The sequence below is a fragment of the Hemibagrus wyckioides genome, linkage group LG14 (assembly GCF_019097595.1).
Source record: "Hemibagrus wyckioides isolate EC202008001 linkage group LG14, SWU_Hwy_1.0, whole genome shotgun sequence".
NCBI classification, from domain to species: Eukaryota; Metazoa; Chordata; class Actinopteri; order Siluriformes; family Bagridae; genus Hemibagrus; species Hemibagrus wyckioides.
This window is the reverse complement of record NC_080723.1, coordinates 25,717,938-25,740,399: the sequence shown is the minus strand read 5'-3', so window position 1 is coordinate 25,740,399 and position 22,462 is coordinate 25,717,938. Positions and strand designations below refer to the sequence as shown.

The window sequence follows — 22,462 nt, the reverse complement described above, 5'->3', positions numbered from 1 at the left end:
TCAGTGTGTTGTGTTGTGTTGTAGTGTGTGTCAGTGTGTTGTGTTGTAGAGTGTGTGTCAGTGTGTTGCGTTGTAGAGTGTGTCAGTGTGTTGTGTTGTGTTGTAGAGTGTGTGTCAGTGTGTTGTGTTGTGTTCTAGAGTGTGTGTCAGTGTGTTGTGTTGTGGAGTGTGTGTCAGTGTGTTGTGTTGTAGAGTGTGTGTCAGTGTGTTGTGTTGTGTTGTAGAGTGTGTGTCAGTGTGTTGTGTTGTGTTGTAGAGTGTGTCAGTGTGTTGTGTTGTGTTGTAGAGTGTGTGTCAGTGTGTTGTGTTGTGTTGTAGAGTGTGTGTCAGTGTGTTGTGTTGTGTTGTAGAGTGTGTGTCAGTGTGTTGTGTTGTAGAGTGTGTCAGTGTGTTGTGTTGTAGAGTGTGTGTCAGTGTGTTGTGTTGTGTTGTAGAGTGTGTGTCAGTGTGTTCTGTTGTGTTGTAGAGTGTGTGTCAGTGTGTTGTGTTGTAGAGTGTGTCAGTGTGTTGTGTTGTGTTGTAGAGTGTGTGTCAGTGTGTTGTGTTGTGTTGTGTTGTAGAGTGTGTGTTGTGTTGTGTTGTGTTGTAGAGTGTGTGTCAGTGTGTTGTGTTGTAGAGTGTGTGTCAGTGTGTTGTGTTGTAGAGTGTGTGTCAGTGTGTTGTGTTGTAGAGTGTGTCAGTGTGTTGTGTTGTGTTGTAGAGTGTGTGTCAGTGTGTTGTTGTATTGTAGAGTGTGTGTCAGTGTGTTGTGTTGTAGAGTGTGTGTCAGTGTGTTGTGTTGTAGAGTGTGTCAGTGTGTTGTGTTGTGTTGTAGAGTGTGTGTCAGTGTGTTGTGTTGTGTTGTAGAGTGTGTGTCAGTGTGTTGTGTTGTGTTGTAGAGTGTGTGTCAATGTGTTGTTTTGTGTTGTAGTGTGTGTCAGTGTGTTGTGTTGTAGAGTGTGTCAGTGTGTTGTGTTGTAGAGTGTGTGTCAGTGTGTTGTGTTGTGTTGTAGAGTGTGTGTCAGTGTGTTCTGTTGTGTTGTAGAGTGTGTGTCAGTGTGCTGTGTTTTAGAGTGTGTGTCAGTGTGTTGTGTTGTAGAGTGTGTGTCAGTGTGTTGTGTTGTAGAGTGTGTGTCAGTGTGTTGTGTTGTAGAGTGTGTGTCAGTGTGTTGTGTTGTAGAGTGTGTCAGTGTGTTGTGTTGTGTTGTAGAGTGTGTGTCAGTGTGTTGTTGTGTTGTAGAGTGTGTGTCAGTGTGTTGTGTTGTAGAGTGTGTGTCAGTGTGTTGTGTTGTAGAGTGTGTGTCAGTGTGTTGTGTTGTAGAGTGTGTGTCAGTGTGTTGTGTTGTGTTGTAGAGTGTGTGTCAGTGTGTTGTGTTGTGTTGTAGAGTGTGTGTCAGTGTGTTGTGTTGTAGAGTGTGTCAGTGTGTTGTGTTGTGTTGTAGAGTGTGTGTCAGTGTGTTGTGTTGTAGAGTGTGTGTCAGTGTGTTGTGTTGTGGAGTGTGTGTCAGTGTGTTGTGTTGTAGAGTGTGTCAGTGTGTTGTGTTGTAGAGTGTGTGTCAGTGTGTTGTGTTGTAGAGTGTGTGTCAGTGTGTTGTGTTGTAGAGTGTGTGTCAGTGTGTTGTGTTGTGTTGTAGAGTGTGTGTCAGTGTGCTGTGTTGTAGAGTGTGTGTCAGTGTGTTGTGTTGTAGAGTGTGTGTCAGTTTGTTGTGTTGTGTTGTAGAGTGTGTCAGTGTGTTGTGTTGTGTTGTGTTGTAGAGTGTGTGTCAGTGTGTTGTGTTGTGTTGTAGAGTGTGTGTCAGTGTGTTGTGTTATGTTGTAGTGTGTCAGTGTGTTGTGTTGTAGAGTGTGTGTCAGTGTGTTGTGTTGTAGAGTGTGTGTCAGTGTGTTGTGTTGTGTTGTAGAGTGTGTGTCAGTGTGTTGTGTTGTAGAGTGTGTGTCAGTGTGTTGTGTTGTGTTGTAGAGTGTGTCAGTGTGTTGTGTTGTAGAGTGTGTGTCAGTGTGTTGTGTTGTGTTGTGTTGTAGAGTGTGTGTCAGTGTGTTGTGTTGTAGAGTGTGTGTCAGTGTGTTGTGTTGTAGAGTGTGTGTCAGTGTGTTGTGTTGTGTTGTAGAGTGTGTGTCAGTGTGTTGTGTTGTAGAGTGTGTCAGTTTGTTGTGTTGTAGAGTGTGTGTCAGTGTGTTGTGTTGTGTTGTAGAGTGTGTGTCAGTGTGTTGTGTTGTCGAGTGTGTCAGTGTGTTGTGTTGTAGAGTGTGTGTCAGTGTGTTGTGTTGTGTTGTAGAGTGTGTGTCAGTGTGTTGTGTTGTAGAGTGTGTCAGTGTGTTGTGTTGTAGTGTGTGTCAGTGTGTTGTGTTGTAGAGTGTGTGTCAGTGTGTTTTGTTGTGTTGTAGAGTGTGTCAGTGTGTTGTGTTGTAGAGTGTGTCAGTGTGTTGTGTTGTAGAGTGTGTGTCAGTGTGTTGTGTTGTAGATTGTGTCAGTGTGTTGTGTTGTAGAGTGTGTGTCAGTCTGTTGTGTTGTAGAGTGTGTCAGTGTGTTGTGTTGTAGAGTGTGTCATTGTGTTGTGTTGTGTTGTAGAGTGTGTGTCAGTGTGTTGTGTTGTGTTGTAGAGTGTGTGTCAGTGTGTTGTGTTGTGTTGTAGAGTGTGTGTCAGTGTGTTGTGTTGTAGAGTGTGTCAGTGTGTTGTGTTGTTTTGTAGAGTGTGTGTCAGTGTGTTGTTGTGTTGTAGAGTGTGTGTCAGTGTGTTGTTGTGTTGTAGAGTGTGTGTCAGTGTGTTGTGTTGTGTTGTAGAGTGTGTCAGTGTGTTGTGTTGTGTAGTAGAGTGTGTGTCAGTGTGTTGTGTTGTAGAGTGTGTGTCAGTGTGTTGTGTTGTAGAGTGTGTGTCAGTGTGTTGTGTTGTCGAGTGTGTCAGTGTGTTGTGTTGTGTTGTAGAGTGTGTGTCAGTGTGTTGTGTTGTGTTGTAGAGTGTGTGTCAGTGTGTTGTGTTGTGTTGTAGAGTGTGTGTCAGTGTGTTGTGTTGTGTTGTAGAGTGTGTGTCAGTGTGTTGTGTTGTGTTGTAGAGTGTGTGTCAGTGTGTTGTGTTGTAGAGTGTGTGTCAGTGTGTTGTGTTGTGTTGTAGAGTGTGTGTCAGTGTGTTGTGTTGTGTTGTAGAGTGTGTGTCAGTGTGTTGTGTTGTAGAGTGTGTGTCAGTGTGTTGTGTTGTGTTGTAGAGTGTGTGTCAGTGTGTTGTGTTGTAGAGTGTGTGTCAGTGTGTTGTGTTGTGTTGTAGAGTGTGTGTCAGTGTGTTGTGTTGTAGAGTGTGTCAGTGTGTTGTGTTGTGTTGTAGAGTGTGTGTCAGTGTGTTGTGTTGTGTTGTAGAGTGTGTGTCAGTGTGTTGTGTTGTAGAGTGTGTGTCAGTGTGTTGTGTTGTGTTGTGTTGTAGAGTGTGTGTCAGTGTGTTGTGTTGTGTTGTAGAGTGTGTGTCAGTGTGTTGTGTTGTGTTGTAGAGTGTGTGTCAGTGTGTTGTGTTGTGTTGTAGAGTGTGTGTCAGTGTGTTGTGTTGTGTTGTAGAGTGTGTGTCAGTGTGTTGTGTTGTGTTGTAGAGTGTGTCAGTGTGTTGTGTTGTGTCGTAGAGTGTGTGTCAGTGTGTTGTGTTGTAGAGTGTGTGTCAGTGTGTTGTGTTGTGTTGTAGAGTGTGTGTCAGTGTGCTGTGTTGTAGAGTGTGTGTCAGTGTGTTGTGTTGTAGAGTGTGTGTCAGTGTGTTGTTTTGTAGAGTGTGTCAGTGTGTTTTGTTGTAGAGTGTGTGTCAGTGTGTTGTGTTGTGTTGTAGAGTGTGTCAGTGTGTTGTGTTGTGTTGTAGAGTGTGTCAGTGTGTTGTGTTGTAGAGTGTGTCAGTGTGTTGTGTTGTAGAGTGTGTGTCAGTGTGTTGTGTTGTAGAGTGTGTGTCAGTGTGTTGTGTTGTAGAGTGTGTGTCAGTGTGTTGTGTTGTAGAGTGTGTGTCAGTGTGTTGTGTTGTGTTGTAGAGTGTGTGTCAGTGTGTTGTGTTGTAGAGTGTGTGTCAGTGTGTTGTGTTGTAGAGTGTGTGTCAGTGTGTTGTGTTGTGTTGTAGAGTGTGTGTCAGTGTGCTGTGTTGTAGAGTGTGTGTCAGTGTGCTGTGTTTTAGAGTGTGTGTCAGTGTGTTGTGTTGTGTTGTGTTGTAGATTGTGTCAGTGTGTTGTGTTGTAGAGTGTGTGTCAGTGTGTTGTGTTGTAGAGTGTGTGTCAGTGTGTTGTGTTGTAGAGTGTGTCAGTGTGTTGTGTTGTGTTGTAGAGTGTGTGTCAGTGTGTTGTGTTGTAGAGTGTGTGTCAGTGTGTTGTGTTGTAGAGTGTGTGTCAGTGTGTTGTGTTGTGTTGTAGAGTGTGTGTCAGTGTGCTGTGTTGTAGAGTGTGTGTCAGTGTGTTGTGTTGTAGAGTGTGTGTCAGTGTGTTGTTTTGTAGAGTGTGTCAGTGTGTTTTGTTGTAGAGTGTGTGTCAGTGTGTTGTGTTGTGTTGTAGAGTGTGTCAGTGTGTTGTGTTGTGTTGTAGAGTTTGTCAGTGTGTTGTGTTGTAGAGTGTGTCAGTGTGTTGTGTTGTAGAGTGTGTGTCAGTGTGTTGTGTTGTGTTGTAGAGTATGTCAGTGTGTTGTGTTGTAGATTGTGTCAGTGTGTTGTGTTGTAGAGTGTGTGTCAGTGTGTTGTGTTGTAGAGTGTGTCAGTGTGTTGTGTTGTAGAGTGTGTGTCAGTGTGTTGTGTTGTGTTGTAGAGTGTGTCAGTGTGTTGTGTTGTAGAGTGTGTCAGTGTGTTGTGTTGTAGTGTGTGTCAGTGTGTTGTGTTGTAGAGTGTGTGTCAGTGTGTTTTGTTGTGTTGTAGAGTGTGTCAGTGTGTTGTGTTGTAGAGTGTGTCAGTGTGTTGTGTTGTAGAGTGTGTGTCAGTGTGTTGTGTTGTAGATTGTGTCAGTGTGTTGTGTTGTAGAGTGTGTGTCAGTCTGTTGTGTTGTAGAGTGTGTCAGTGTGTTGTGTTGTAGAGTGTGTCATTGTGTTGTGTTGTGTTGTAGAGTGTGTGTCAGTGTGTTGTGTTGTGTTGTAGAGTGTGTGTCAGTGTGTTGTGTTGTGTTGTAGAGTGTGTGTCAGTGTGTTGTGTTGTGTTGTAGAGTGTGTGTCAGTGTGTTGTGTTGTAGAGTGTGTGTCAGTGTGTTGTTGTGTTGTAGAGTGTGTGTCAGTGTGTTGTTGTGTTGTAGAGTGTGTGTCAGTGTGTTGTGTTGTGTTGTAGAGTGTGTCAGTGTGTTGTGTTGTGTAGTAGAGTGTGTGTCAGTGTGTTGTGTTGTAGAGTGTGTGTCAGTGTGTTGTGTTGTAGAGTGTGTCAGTGTGTTGTGTTGTGTTGTAGAGTGTGTGTCAGTGTGTTGTGTTGTAGAGTGTGTCAGTGTGTTGTGTTGTAGAGTGTGTGTCAGTGTGTTGTGTTGTGTTGTAGAGTGTGTGTCAGTGTGTTGTGTTGTGTTGTAGAGTGTGTGTCAGTGTGTTGTGTTGTGTTGTAGAGTGTGTGTCAGTGTGTTGTGTTGTAGAGTGTGTGTCAGTGTGTTGTGTTGTGTTGTAGAGTGTGTGTCAGTGTGTTGTGTTGTGTTGTAGAGTGTGTGTCAGTGTGTTGTGTTGTGTTGTAGAGTGTGTGTCAGTGTGTTGTGTTGTAGAGTGTGTGTCAGTGTGTTGTGTTGTAGAGTGTGTCAGTAGAGTGTGTGTCAGTGTGTTGTGTTGTAGAGTGTGTGTCAGTGTGTTGTGTTGTAGAGTGTGTGTCAGTGTGTTGTGTTGTAGAGTGTGTCAGTGTGTTGTGTTGTGTTGTAGAGTGTGTGTCAGTGTGTTGTGTTGTAGAGTGTGTGTCAGTGTGTTGTGTTGTAGAGTGTGTGTCAGTGTGTTGTGTTGTGTTGTAGAGTGTGTCAGTGTGTTGTGTTGTGTTGTAGAGTGTGTGTCAGTGTGTTGTGTTGTAGAGTGTGTCAGTGTGTTGTGTTGTAGTGTGTCAGTGTGTTGTGTTGTAGAGTGTGTGTCAGTGTGTTGTGTTGTAGTGTGTCAGTGTGTTGTGTTGTAGAGTGTGTGTCAGTGTGTTGTGTTATGTTGTAGAGTGTGTGTCAGTGTGTTGTGTTGTAGAGTGTGTGTCAGTGTGTTGTGTTGTGTTGTAGAGTGTGTGTCAGTGTGTTGTGTTGTGTTGTAGAGTGTGTGTCAGTGTGTTGTGTTGTAGAGTGTGTGTCAGTGTGTTGTGTTGTGTTGTAGAGTGTGTGTCAGTGTGTTGTGTTGTAGAGTGTGTCAGTGTGTTGTGTTGTAGAGTGTGTGTCAGTGTGTTGTGTTGTGTTGTAGAGTGTGTGTCAGTGTGTTGTGTTGTCGAGTGTGTCAGTGTGTTGTGTTGTAGAGTGTGTGTCAGTGTGTTGTGTTGTGTTGTAGAGTGTGTGTCAGTGTGTTGTGTTGTAGAGTGTGTGTCAGTGTGTTGTGTTGTGTTGTAGAGTGTGTGTCAGTGTGTTGTGTTGTGTTGTAGAGTGTGTGTCAGTGTGTTGTGTTGTGTTGTAGAGTGTGTGTCAGTGTGTTGTGTTGTGTTGTAGAGTATGTGTCAGTGTGTTGTGTTGTAGAGTGTGTGTCAGTGTGTTGTGTTGTGTTGTAGAGTGTGTGTCAGTGTGTTGTGTTGTAGAGTGTGTCAGTTTGTTGTGTTGTAGAGTGTGTGTCAGTGTGTTGTGTTGTGTTGTAGAGTGTGTGTCAGTGTGTTGTGTTGTGTTGTAGAGTGTGTGTCAGTGTGTTGTGTTATGTTGTAGAGTGTGTGTCAGTGTGTTGTGTTGTAGAGTGTGTGTCAGTGTGTTGTGTTGTGTTGTAGAGTGTGTGTCAGTGTGTTGTGTTGTGTTGTAGAGTGTGTGTCAGTGTGTTGTGTTGTGTTGTAGAGTGTGTGTCAGTGTGTTGTGTTGTGTTGTAGAGTGTGTGTCAGTGTGTTGTGTTGTGTTGTGTTGTAGAGTGTGTGTCAGTGTGTTGTGTTGTAGAGTGTGTGTCAGTGTGTTGTGTTGTGTTGTAGAGTGTGTGTCAGTGTGTTGTGTTGTAGAGTGTGTGTCAGTGTGTTGTGTTGTAGAGTGTGTCAGTGTGTTGTGTTGTAGAGTGTGTGTCAGTGTGTTGTGTTGTAGAGTGTGTGTCAGTGTGTTGTGTTGTAGAGTGTGTGTCAGTGTGTTGTGTTGTAGAGTGTGTGTCAGTGTGTTGTGTTGTGTTGTAGAGTGTGTGTCAGTGTGTTGTGTTGTGTTGTAGAGTGTGTGTCAGTGTGTTGTGTTGTGTTGTGTTGTAGAGTGTGTGTCAGTGTGTTGTGTTGTGTTGTAGAGTGTGTGTCAGTGTGTTGTGTTGTAGAGTGTGTGTCAGTGTGTTGTGTTGTGTTGTAGAGTGTGTGTCAGTGTGTTGTGTTGTAGAGTGTGTGTCAGTGTGTTGTGTTGTGTTGTAGAGTGTGTGTCAGTGTGTTGTGTTGTAGAGTGTGTGTCAGTGTGTTGTGTTGTAGAGTGTGTGTCAGTGTGTTGTTGTGTTGTAGAGTGTGTGTCAGTGTGTTGTGTTGTGTTGTAGAGTGTGTGTCAGTGTGTTGTGTTGTAGAGTGTGTGTCAGTGTGTTGTGTTGTAGAGTGTGTGTCAGTGTGTTGTGTTGTGTTGTGTTGTAGAGTGTGTGTCAGTGTGTTGTGTTGTGTTGTAGAGTGTGTGTCAGTGTGTTGTGTTGTGTGTGTCAGTGTGTTGTGTTGTGGAGTGTGTGTCAGTGTGTTGTGTTGTGGAGTGTGTGTCAGTGTGTTGTGTTGTAGAGTGTGTCAGTGTGTTGTGTTGTAGAGTGTGTGTCAGTGTGTTGTTGTGTTGTAGAGTGTGTGTCAGTGTGTTGTGTTGTGTTGTAGAGTGTGTCAGTGTGTTGTGTTGTGTAGTAGAGTGTGTGTCAGTGTGTTGTGTTGTGTTGTAGAGTGTGTGTCAGTGTGTTGTGTTGTAGAGTGTGTCAGTGTGTTGTGTTGTGTTGTAGAGTGTGTGTCAGTGTGTTGTGTTGTGTTGTAGAGTGTGTGTCAGTGTGTTGTGTTGTGTTGTGTTGTAGAGTGTGTGTCAGTGTGTTGTGTTGTGTTGTAGAGTGTGTGTCAGTGTGTTGTGTTGTGTTGTAGAGTGTGTGTCAGTGTGTTGTGTTGTAGAGTGTGTGTCAGTGTGTTGTGTTGTCGAGTGTGTCAGTGTGTTGTGTTGTGTTGTAGAGTGTGTGCCAGTGTGTTGTGTTGTGTTGTAGAGTGTGTGTCAGTGTGTTGTGTTGTGTTGTAGAGTGTGTGTCAGTGTGTTGTGTTGTGTTGTAGAGTGTGTGTCAGTGTGTTGTGTTGTGTTGTAGAGTGTGTGTCAGTGTGTTGTGTTGTAGAGTGTGTGTCAGTGTGTTGTGTTGTGTTGTAGAGTGTGTGTCAGTGTGTTGTGTTGTAGAGTGTGTGTCAGTGTGTTGTGTTGTGTTGTAGAGTGTGTGTCAGTGTGTTGTGTTGTCGAGTGTGTCAGTGTGTTGTGTTGTGTTGTAGAGTGTGTGCCAGTGTGTTGTGTTGTGTTGTAGAGTGTGTGTCAGTGTGTTGTGTTGTGTTGTAGAGTGTGTGTCAGTGTGTTGTGTTGTGTTGTAGAGTACATGTCGGAGTGTGTTGAGGGAACACCAGTGAATTATTACTGGTATCGAGAGACGCTAAACATCACACCGGACATTGCGTCCAGCGGCTCGCTGCAGTGGTGGCTGGTCTTGTGTGTGGCTACAGCATGGTCCATTGTCTACATCTGCTTCATCCGTGGCATCGAGACCATTGGCAAGGTCACAACATAACAACACACAATTCAACAACTCAACACTACACACACCTTCAACACTGACCAACATGATACAGATGTATGATAACAGTAAAACCAGTACAAAACATTCACACATAATAGTCCTTTTAAACAATACACACTATAAAAAAGACACACGTTTTACTAACAATACAGGTGTGTATGTGTGTGTATGTGTGTGTGTATGTGTGTGTGTGTGTGTTCAGGCAGTGTACGTAACAGCTACATTTCCCTACATAGTGTTAACAGTTTTTCTTGTGCGAGCTCTCACACTTCCAGGAGCTGCCCAAGGACTAGAGTACCTCTTTACACCAGATGTGAGTTTCATACACACACTAATATATATACACACCCGTGTGCTGCTTTATAGATTTATTTTTGTTTGTTTGTTTGTGTGTGTGTGTGTGTGTGTGTGTGTGTGTGTGTAGTGGCAGGTCCTGTTAAACCCTCAGGTGTGGCTGGATGCTGCCACTCAGATCTTCTTCTCTCTGTCTCTGGCCTTCGGAGGCCTCATCGCCTTCTCCAGCTACAACCCTGAGAAGTGAGCACTTCAGCCACACCCACTACATGTGTCAGTGTGTTGTGTTGTACTGTGTTGTAGAGTGTATTTCAGTGTGTTGTATTGTAGAGTATGTGTCACTTATCGCCTTCTCCAGCTACAACCCTGAGAAGTGAGCACTTCAGCCACGCCCACTACACCCATTACATTTACATTCAGGGCACTGGGCAGACGGTCAAATCTCATTTATACACCTGAGCAGGTGGTGAAGGACCATGCTCAGCCTGTCAGTGGTGGGATTTAAACTCAGTGTGGATGACTGTCCACACTGCCCCTCCCCTCAGCATGGGTCAGACAGAAATACACTTCTACAGAATGTTGTGTGTGTGTGTTTCAGGAATAACTGTGAGCGAGACGCCTTGTTAGTGGGCTGCATTAACAGCGCCACCTCACTCTACGCCTCCATTCCTATTTTCTCCATCCTGGGATTTAAAGCTACAACAAACCACAACAACTGTATAATGAGGTGTGTAGTACACTGACCACACAACCACACACCTCACTCCAACACAAACTCCAGGAGCTCCAGCAGAAGGATCTGGAGATGAGCGTGAACAAGGGCATCATGGGGCTGACCTTCAGAGCCAGTGTTTTTTTTTTAAAGTGTCCTTGGGTATGATCTGCTGCACTTCTGAAGATCTCCACATCCTGACTGACCACCCACTAAATCATGAAACTGACCCACTTTAAAGGCCCAGAATCTTTGTGACTGCCCCAAACACCTACATCTCAGTTGGGATTAGTAGAAATTAGAACAGATACTGTGAGAAAGAGCACATTTAATTTAAATAAATAATGCTATCATGACTGAATGCTATGTGTGTCCACAGCAACATCCTCAAACTGACCAACGAGTTCAGCTTCTCTGATCAGAACATCACCATGGAGAACTACAAGGACTGGCTCTCCTACTTAAACAGCACACATCCTGTAGAAGTGGACAGTCTGAAGCTGAGACACTGTGATCTGCAGAGGTTTCTGGACCAGGTATCAGTGTCTGTGCTCCAGGCCTGACATTGCTGTGTTCATTAAACCCTCCTGTGGCTATCTTCTCTGGAACTGGTGTCTGATCTCCTGCATCTCGCCTGTCCCTCTTTAAGAGCTTGCTTCATATATGAAGGAGTTTTCCAGCTTTATTCATATAATAACTGCGTCCATCTCCTTCTCACAGGACAGACACACATCCTTACGCTAATTCACCTGATCAAGAGCTTCATCCAGATCATCAAGTGAAAACCAGCTGATTTCATTTACTGACATTAATTATAGAAAATAATAAAGAAAGTGAAATGATGAGAGGACTTACAGATCATTTCTTCTTCTTCTTCTTCTTCTTCTTCTTCTTCAGAATAGCTTCCACTTCTGTTTTAGACTACCCTGAGCACTAATGCCCTTCTCTCAGCTCTCTGTACACTTTACCTTTTATGGAGTTTTGTGGGCGTCTCCACATGCAAATGAGCTGCGACAGGAACAAGCTTTACACTTTCCAGCTAATCCACACACAAGTGTTTCTCAAACTTTTGTAAATTCAGCAGAGAACTGTAGCATCTTTTAGACTCAATGATTGATGGATGAGGACGTGTGGATTTTGGAGAAATCTTAAAGATCTTGTATCTAACAAGCTTCACAGAAGGAGCGCTAACTTGTCACATGTGTTCATCTGTTTCCATCAGAGCGCGTCAGGAACAGGTCTGGCCTTCATCGTGTTCACGGAGGCGGTGATCGAGATGCCTGCGTCTCAGGTGTGGGCAGTGCTCTTCTTCATCATGCTCTTCAGCCTCGGCCTGTCCTCCATGTTTGGCAATCTGGAGGGCGTCCTCACACCGCTGCTCGACCTGAACATCTTACCCAAGAGTATTCCAAAAGAACTCTTCACTGGTACTAACCACACACTAACCACACACAATAACACACTCAATACACACTAACCACACACGAACCACACACAATAACACACTCAGGACACACTAACCACACACGAACCACACACAATAACGCACTCAATACACACTAACCACACACGAACCACACACAATAACACACTCAGTACACACGAACCACACACAAACCACACACAATAACACACTCAGTACACACTAACCACACACAATAACACACTCAATACACACTAACCACACACGAACCACACACAATAACACACTCAGTACACACTAACCACACACGAACCACACACAATAACACACTCAGTACACACTAACCACACACGAACCACACACAATAACACACTCAATACACACTAACCACACACGAACCACACACAATAACACACTCAATACACACTAACCACACACAATAACACACTCAATACACACTAACCACACACAATAACACACTCAATACACACTAACCACACACGAACCACACACAATAACACACTCAATACAAGCTAACCACACAATAACCACACACTCAATACACAATGACCACACACTCACCACACACTCAATAAACAATAACCACACACAATAACCACACACTCAGTAGACACTCAATACACGCTAACCACACACTCAATACACACTCAATACACGCTAACCACACACTCAATGCACACTCAATACACGCTAACCACACACTCAGTACACACTCAATACACGCTAACCACACACTCAATGCACACTAACCACACACTCAACACACACTAACCACACACTCAATACACACTCAATAGACGCTAACCACACACTCTATAAACACTAACCACACAATAACCACACACTCAGTAGACACTCAATACACACTAACCACACACTCAATACACACTCAATACACGCTAACCACACACTCAATACACACTCAATACACGCTAACCACACACTCAATACACACTCAATACACGCTAACCACACACTCAATGCACACTCAATACACGCTAACCACACACTCAGTACACACTCAATACACGCTAACCACACACTCAATGCACACTAACCACACACTCAACACACACTAACCACACACTCAATACACACTCAATAGACGCTAACCACACACTCTATAAACACTAACCACACAATAACCACACACTCAGTAGACACTCAATACACGCTAACCACACACTCAATACACACTCAATACACGCTAACCACACACTCAATACACACTCAATACACGCTAACCACACACTCAGTACACACTAACCACACACTCAATACACACTCAATACACGCTAACCACACACTCAATAAACACTAACCACACACTCACCACACACTCACCACACACTCACCACACACTCAATACACACTCAATACACGTTAACCACACACTCAATACACACTCAATACACGCTAACCACACACTCAATGCACACTAACCACACACTCAACACACACTAACCACACACTCAATACACACTCAATAGACGCTAACCACACACTCTATAAACACTAACCACACAATAACCACACACTCAGTAGACACTCAATACACACTAACCACACACTCAATACACACTCAATACACGCTAACCACACACTCAATGCACACTCAATACACGCTAACCACACACTCAATACACACTCAATACACGCTAACCACACACTCAGTACACACTAACCACACACTCAATACACACTCAATACACGCTAACCACACACTCAATAAACACTAACCACACACTCACCACACACTCACCACACACTCACCACACACTCAATACACACTCAATACACGTTAACCACACACTCAATACACACTCAATACACGCTAACCACACACTCAATACACACTAACCACACACTCACCACACACTAACCACACACTCAATACACGCTAACCACACACTCAATACACACTCAATACACGCTAACCACACACTCTATAAACACTAACCACACAATAACCACACACTCAGTAGACACTCAATACACGCTAACCACACACTCAATACACACTCAATACACGCTAACCACACACTCAATGCACACTCAATACACGCTAACCACACACTCAATAAACACTAACCACACACTAACCACACACTCAATACCCACTAACCACACACTCAATAAACACTCACCACACACTCAATACACACTAACCACACACACTAACCACACACTCAATACACACTCAATACACGCTAACCACACACTCAATGAACACTAACCACACACTCACCACACACTAACCACACACTCAATAAACACTCACCACACACTCAATACACAATAACCACACACACTAACCACACACTCAATACACACTAACCACACACTCAGTACACACTAACGACACACTCAATAAACACTAAACACACACACTAACCACACACTCAATACACACTAACCACACACTCAATGAACACAAATCATACACACTCACCACACACTCAATACACACAAATCATACACAATAACCACACACTCAATACACACAAATCATACACAATAACCACACACTCAATACACACAAATCACACACTCACCACACACTCAATACACACTAACCACACACTCAATACACACTAACCACACACTCAATACACACAATAACCACACACTCAATACACACTAACCACACACTCAATACACACAAATCATACACATTAACAACACACTCAATACACACTAACCACACACTCAATACACACAAATCACACACAATAACCACACACTCAATACACACTAACGACACACTCACCACACACTCAATACACACTAATCACACACACAATAACCACACACTCAATACACACAAATCATACACAATAACCACACACTCAATAGACACTAACCACACACTCAATACACAATAACCACACACTCAATATACACAAATCATACACAATAACCACACACTCAATACACACTAACCACACACTCAATAAACAATAACCACACACTCAATATACACTAACCACACACTCAATACACACTAACCACACACTCAATAAACACTAAACACACACACTAACCACACATTCAATACACACTAACCACACACTCAATACACAATAACCACACACTCAATACACACAAATCATACACAATAACCACACACTCAATACACACGAACCATACACTCAATACACAATAACCACACACTCAATACACAATAACCACACACTCAATACACACAAAACATACACACTAACCACACACTCAATACACACAAATTATACACAATAACCACACACTCAATACACACAAATCATACACAGTAACCACACACTCAATACACACTAACCACACAATAACCACACACTCAATACACACAAATCATACACAGTAACCACACACTCAATACACACTAACCACACACAATAACCACACACTCAATACACACAAATCATACACAGTAACCACACACTCAATACACACTAACCACACACAATAACCACACACTCAATACACACTAACCATACACAATAACCACACACTCAATACACACAAATCATACACAATAACCACACACTCAATACACACAAATCATACACAATAAACACACACTCAATACACACTAACCACACAATAACCACACACTCAATACACACAAATCATACACAGTAACCACACACTCAATACACACTAACCACACAATAACCACACACTCAATACACACTAACCACACACAATAACCACACACTCAATACACACTAACCATACACAATAACCACACACTCAATACACACTAACCATACACAATAACCACACACTCAGTACACACAAATCATACACAATAACCACACACTCAATACACACTAACCATACACAATAACCACACACTCAATACACACTAACCATACACAATAACCACACACTCAATACACACAAATCATACACAGTAACCACACACTCAATACACACAAATCATACACAATAACCACACACTCAATACACACTAACCACACACTCAATACACACAAATCATACACAATAACCACACAATCAATACACATTAACCACACACTCAATACACACTAACCATACACAATAACCACACACTCAATACACACAAATCATACACAATAACCACACACTCAATACACACAAATCATACACAGTAACCACACACTCAATACACACAAATCATACACAATAACCACACACTCAATACACACAAATCATACACAATAACCACACAATAACCACACACTCAATACACAAAAATCATACACAATAACCACACATTCAATACACACTAACCACACACAATAACCACACACTCAATACACACAAATCATACACAATAACCACACACTCAATACACACTAACCACACACTCAATACACACAAATCATACACAATAACCACACAATACACACTAACCACACAATGACCACACACACAATGAACACAAATCATACACAATAACCACACACTCAATACACACTAACCATACACAATAACCACACACTGAATACACACTAACCACACACTCAATACACACAAATCATACACAATAACCACACACTCAATACACACTAACCATACACTCGATACACACTAACCACACACACTAACCACACACTCAATACACACTAAATACACACTAACCATACACTCAATACACACTAAATACACACTAACCATACACTCAATACACACTAAATACACACTAACCATACACTCAATACACACTAACCATACACAATAACCACACAATACACACTAACCACACACTCAATACACACTAACCACACACTAACCACACACTCAATACACACTAACCCCACTCTTACCACACACTCAATACACACTAACCACACAATAACCACACACTCAATACACACTAACCACACACTAACCACACACTCAATACACACTAAATACACACTCAATTCACACTAACCCCACTCTTACCACACACTCACCACACACTCAATTCACACTAACCACACTGTTACCACACACTCAATACACACTAACCACACACTCAATTCACACTAACCACACCCTCCACACACACTAACCACACACTCAATACACACTAACCACACACTCAATACACACTAACCACACACTCAATTCACACTAACCACACACTCAATACACACTAACCACACACTCAATACACACTAACCACACACTCAATTCACACTAACCACACACTCAATACACACTAACCACACACTCAATACACACTAACCCCACTCTTACCACACACTCAATTCACACTAACCCCACTCTTACCACACACTCAATACACACTAACCACACTCTTACCACACACTCAATACACACTAACCACACAGTCAATTCACACTAACCACACACTCCACACACACTAACCACACTCTTACCACACACTCAATACACACTAACCACACTCTTACCACACACTCAATACACACTAACCACACACTCAATTCACACTAACCACACACTCCACACACACTAACCACACACTCCACACACACTAACCACACACTCAATACACACTAACCACACACTCAATTCACACTAACCACACACTCAATACACACTAACCACACACTCAATACACACTAACCACACACTCAATACACACTAACCACACTCTTACCACACACTCAATTCACACTAACCCCACTCTTACCACACACTCAATACACACTAACCACACTCTTACCACACACTCAATACACACTAACCACACACTCAATTCACACTAACCACACACTCCACACACACTAACCACACACTCAATACACAATAACCACACACTCAATTCACACAAACCACACACTCAATACACACTAACCACACACTCAATACACACTAACCACACACTCAATACAAACTAACCACACACTCAATACACACTAACCACACACTCAATTCACAGTAACCACACACTCAATTCACACTAACCACACACTCAATACACACTAACCACACACTCAATTCACACTAACCACACACTCAATTCACACTAACCACACACTCCACACACACTAACCACACACTCAATACACACTAACCACACACTCAATACACACTAACCACACACTCAATACACACTAACCACACACTCAATACACATTAACCACACTCTTACCACACACTCAATACACACTAATCCCACTCTTACCACACACTCAATTCACACTAACCCCACTCTTACCACACACTCAATACACACTAACCACACTCTTAGCACACACTCAATACACACTAACCACACACTCAATTCACACTACCCACACACTCCACACACACTAACCACACACTCAATACACACTAACCACACACTCAATTCACACTAACCACACACTCAATTCACACTAACCCCACTCTTACCACACACCCCATACACACTAACCACACGCTCAATTCACACTAACCCCACTCTTACCACACACTCAATACACACTAACCACACACTCAATTCACACTAACCCCACTCTTACCACACACTCAATACGCACTAACCACACACTCAATTCACACTAACCCCACTCTTACCACACACTCAATACACACTAACCACACACTCAATTCACACTAACCCCACTCTTACCACACACTCAACACACACTAACCACACACTCAATACACACTAACCCCACTCTTACCACACACTCAATTCACACTAACCCCACTCTTACCACACACTCAATACACACTAACCCCACTCTTACCACACACTCAATACACACTAACCACACTCTTACCACACACTCAATACACACTAACCACACACTCAATACACACAAACCACACACTCAATACACACTAACCCCACTCTTACCACACACTCAATTCACACTAACCCCACTCTTACCACACACTCAATACACACTAACCACACACTCAATTCACACTAACCCCACTCTTACCACACACTCAATTCACACTAACCCCACTCTTACCACATACTCAATTCACACTAACCACACTCTTACCACACACTCAATACACACTAACCACACACTGAATTCACACTAACCACACTCTTACCATACACTCAATACACACTAACCACACACTCCACACACACTAACCACACACTCAATACACACTAACCACACACTCAATTCACACTAACCCCACTCTTACCACACACTCCACACACACTAACCACATGCTCAATTCACACTAACCCCACTCTTACCACACACTCAATACACACTAACCACACACTCAATTCACACTAACCCCACTCTTACCACACACTCAATACACACTAACCACACACTCAATTCACACTAACCCCACTCTTACCACACACTCAATACACACTAACCACACACTCAATTCACACTAACCCCACTCTTACCACACACTCAATACACACTAACCACACACTCAATACACACTAACCCCACTCTTACCACACACTCAATTCACACTAACCCCACTCTTACCAAACACTCAATACACACTAACCCCACTCTTACCACACACTCAATACACACTAACCACACACTCAATTCACACTAACCACACTCTTACCACACACTCAGTACACACTAACCACACACTCAATTCACACTAACCACACACTCCACACACACTAACAACACACTCAATACACAATAACCACACACTCAATAGACACTAACCACACACTCAATTCACACTAACCACACTCTTACCACACACTCAATACACACTAACCACATACTCAATACACACTAACCACACACTCAATACACACTAACCACATACTCAATACACAATAACCACACTCTTACCACACACTCAATACACACTAACCACACTCTTACCACACACTCAATACACACTAACCACACACTCAATTCCCACTAACCCCACTCTTACCACACACTCAATAAGCACTAACCACACACTCAATTCACACTAACCCCACTCTTACCACACACTCAATACACACTAACCACACACTCAATTCACACTAACCACACTCTTACCACACACTCAATACACACTAACCACACACTCAATTCACACTAACCACACTCTTACCACACACTCAATACACACTAACCACACACTCAATTCACACTAACCACACACTCCACACACTAACCACACACTCAATACACAGTAACCACACACTCAATTCACACTAACCCCACTCTTACCACACACTCCACACACACTAACCACACGCTCAATTCACTCTAACCCCACTCTTACCACACACTCAATGCACACTAACCACACACTCAATTCACAATAACCACACACTCCACACACACTAACCACACACTCAATACACACTAACCACACACTCAAAACACACTAACCACACACTCAATTCACACTAACCCCACTCTTACCACACACTCAATACACACTAACCACATACTCAATTCACACTAACCACACTCTTACCACACACTCAATACACACTAACCACATACTCAATACACACTAACCACACACTCAATACGCACTAACCACATACTCAATACACAATAACCACACTCTTACCACACACTCAATACACACTAACCACACACTCAATTCACACTAACCCCACTCTTACCACACACTCAATACGCACTAACCACACACTCAATTCACACTAACCACACTCTTACCATACACTCAATACACACTAACCACACACTCCACACACACTAACCACACACTCAATACACACTAACCACACACTCAATTCACACTAACCCCACTCTTACCACACACTCCACACACACTAACCACATGCTCAATTCACACTAACCCCACTCTTACCACACACTCAATACACACTAACCACTCACTCAATTCACACTAACCCCACTCTTACCACACACTCAATACACACTAACCACACACTCAATTCACACTAACCCCACTCTTACCACACACTCAATACACACTAACCACACACTCAATTCACACTAACCCCACTCTTACCACACACTCAATACACACTAACCACACACTCAATACACACTAACCCCACTCTTACCACACACTCAATTCACACTAACCCCACTCTTACCAAACACTCAATACACACTAACCACACACTCAATTCACACTAACCCCACTCTTACCACACACTCAATACACACTAACCACACACTCAATTCACACTAACCACACTCTTACCACACACTCAGTACACACTAACCACACACTCAATTCACACTAACCACACACTCCACACACACTAACCACACACTCAATACACACTAACTATACACTCAATAGACACTAACCACACACTCAATTCACACTAACCACACACTAACCACACACTCAATACACACTAACCACATACTCAATACACAATAACCACACTCTTACCACACACTCAATACACACTAACCACACTCTTACCACACACTCAATACACACTAACCACACACTCAATTCCCACTAACCCCACTCTTACCACACACTCAATACACACTAACCACACACTCAATTCACACTAACCCCACTCTTACCACACACTCAATACACACTAACCACACACTCAATTCACACTAACCACACTCTTACCACACACTCAATACACACTAACCACACACTCAATTCACACTAACCACACTCTTACCACACACTCAATACACACTAACCACACACTCAATTCACACTAACCACACTCTTACCACACACTCAATACACACTAACCACACACTCAATTCACACTAACCACACACTCCACACACTAACCACACACTCAATACACAGTAACCACACACTCAATTCACACTAACCCCACTCTTACCACACACTCCACACACACTAACCACACGCTCAATTCACTCTAACCCCACTCAATGCACACTAACCACACACTCAATTCACAATAACCACACACTCCACACACACTAACCACACACTCAATACACACTAACCACACACTCAATACACACTAACCACACACTCAAAACACACTAACCACACACTCAATTCACACTAACCCCACTCTTACCACACACTCAATACACACTAACCACATACTCAATTCACACTAACCACACTCTTACCACACACTCAATACACACTAACCACATACTCAATACACACTAACCACACACTCAATATGCACTAACCACACACTCAATTCACACTAACCACACACTCCACACACACTAACCACACACTCAATACACACTAACCACACACTCAATTCACACTAACCCCACTCTTACCACACACTCCACACACACTAACCACATGCTCAATTCACACTAACCCCACTCTTACCACACACTCAATACACACTAACCACACACTCAATTCACACTAACCCCACTCTTACCACACACTCAATACACACTAACCACACACTCAATTCACACTAACCCCACTCTTACCACACACTCAATACACACTAACCACACACTCAATTCACACTAACCCCACTCTTACCACACACTCAATACACACTAACCACACACTCAATACACACTAACCCCACTCTTACCACACACTCAATTCACACTAACCCCACTCTTACCACACACTCAATACACACTAACCACACACTCAATTCACACTAACCACACTCTTACCACACACTCAATACACACTAACCACACACTCAATTCACACTAACCACACACTCCACACACACTAACCACACACTCAATACACACTAACCACACACTCAATACACACTAACCACACACTCAATACACACTAACCACATACTCAATACACAATAACCACACTCTTACCACACACTCAATACACACTAACCACACTCTTACCACACACTCAATTCCCACTAACCCCACTCTTACCACACACTCAATACGCACTAACCACACACTCAACTCACACTAACCCCACTCTTACCACACACTCAATACACACTAACCACACACTCAATTCACACTAACCACACTCTTACCACACACTCAATACACACTAACCACACACTCAATTCACACTAACCACACTCTTACCACACACTCAATACACACTAACCACATACTCAATACACACTAACCACACACTCAATACACACTAACCACATACTCAATACACAATAACCACACTCTTACCACACACTCAATACACACTAACCACACTCTTACCACACACTCAATACACACTAACCACACACTCAATTCCCACTAACCCCACTCTTACCACACACTCAATACGCACTAACCACACACTCAATTCACACTAACCCCACTCTTACCACACACTCAATACACACTAACCACACACTCAATTCACACTAACCACACTCTTACCACACACTCAATACACACTAACCACA

At 42.9% G+C, this 22,462-nt stretch overlaps 1 protein-coding gene across 2 annotated transcripts in view; it reads left to right on the top strand.

Moving 5' to 3' along the window:
* The window catches only part of slc6a18 (solute carrier family 6 member 18), a 42,581-nt gene that overhangs the window by 11,362 nt on the left and 8,757 nt on the right, over positions 1-22,462 (top strand). For both annotated transcript variants that reach the window (XM_058407604.1, XM_058407603.1), the window contains 6 exons: positions 8,577-8,758; positions 8,982-9,092; positions 9,204-9,316; positions 9,672-9,800; positions 10,165-10,321; positions 11,008-11,212. In XM_058407604.1, coding sequence (XP_058263587.1) covers positions 8,577-8,758; positions 8,982-9,092; positions 9,204-9,316; positions 9,672-9,800; positions 10,165-10,321; positions 11,008-11,212 — 897 coding nt within the window. The remainder of the gene's footprint in view (positions 1-8,576; positions 8,759-8,981; positions 9,093-9,203; positions 9,317-9,671; positions 9,801-10,164; positions 10,322-11,007; positions 11,213-22,462) is intronic.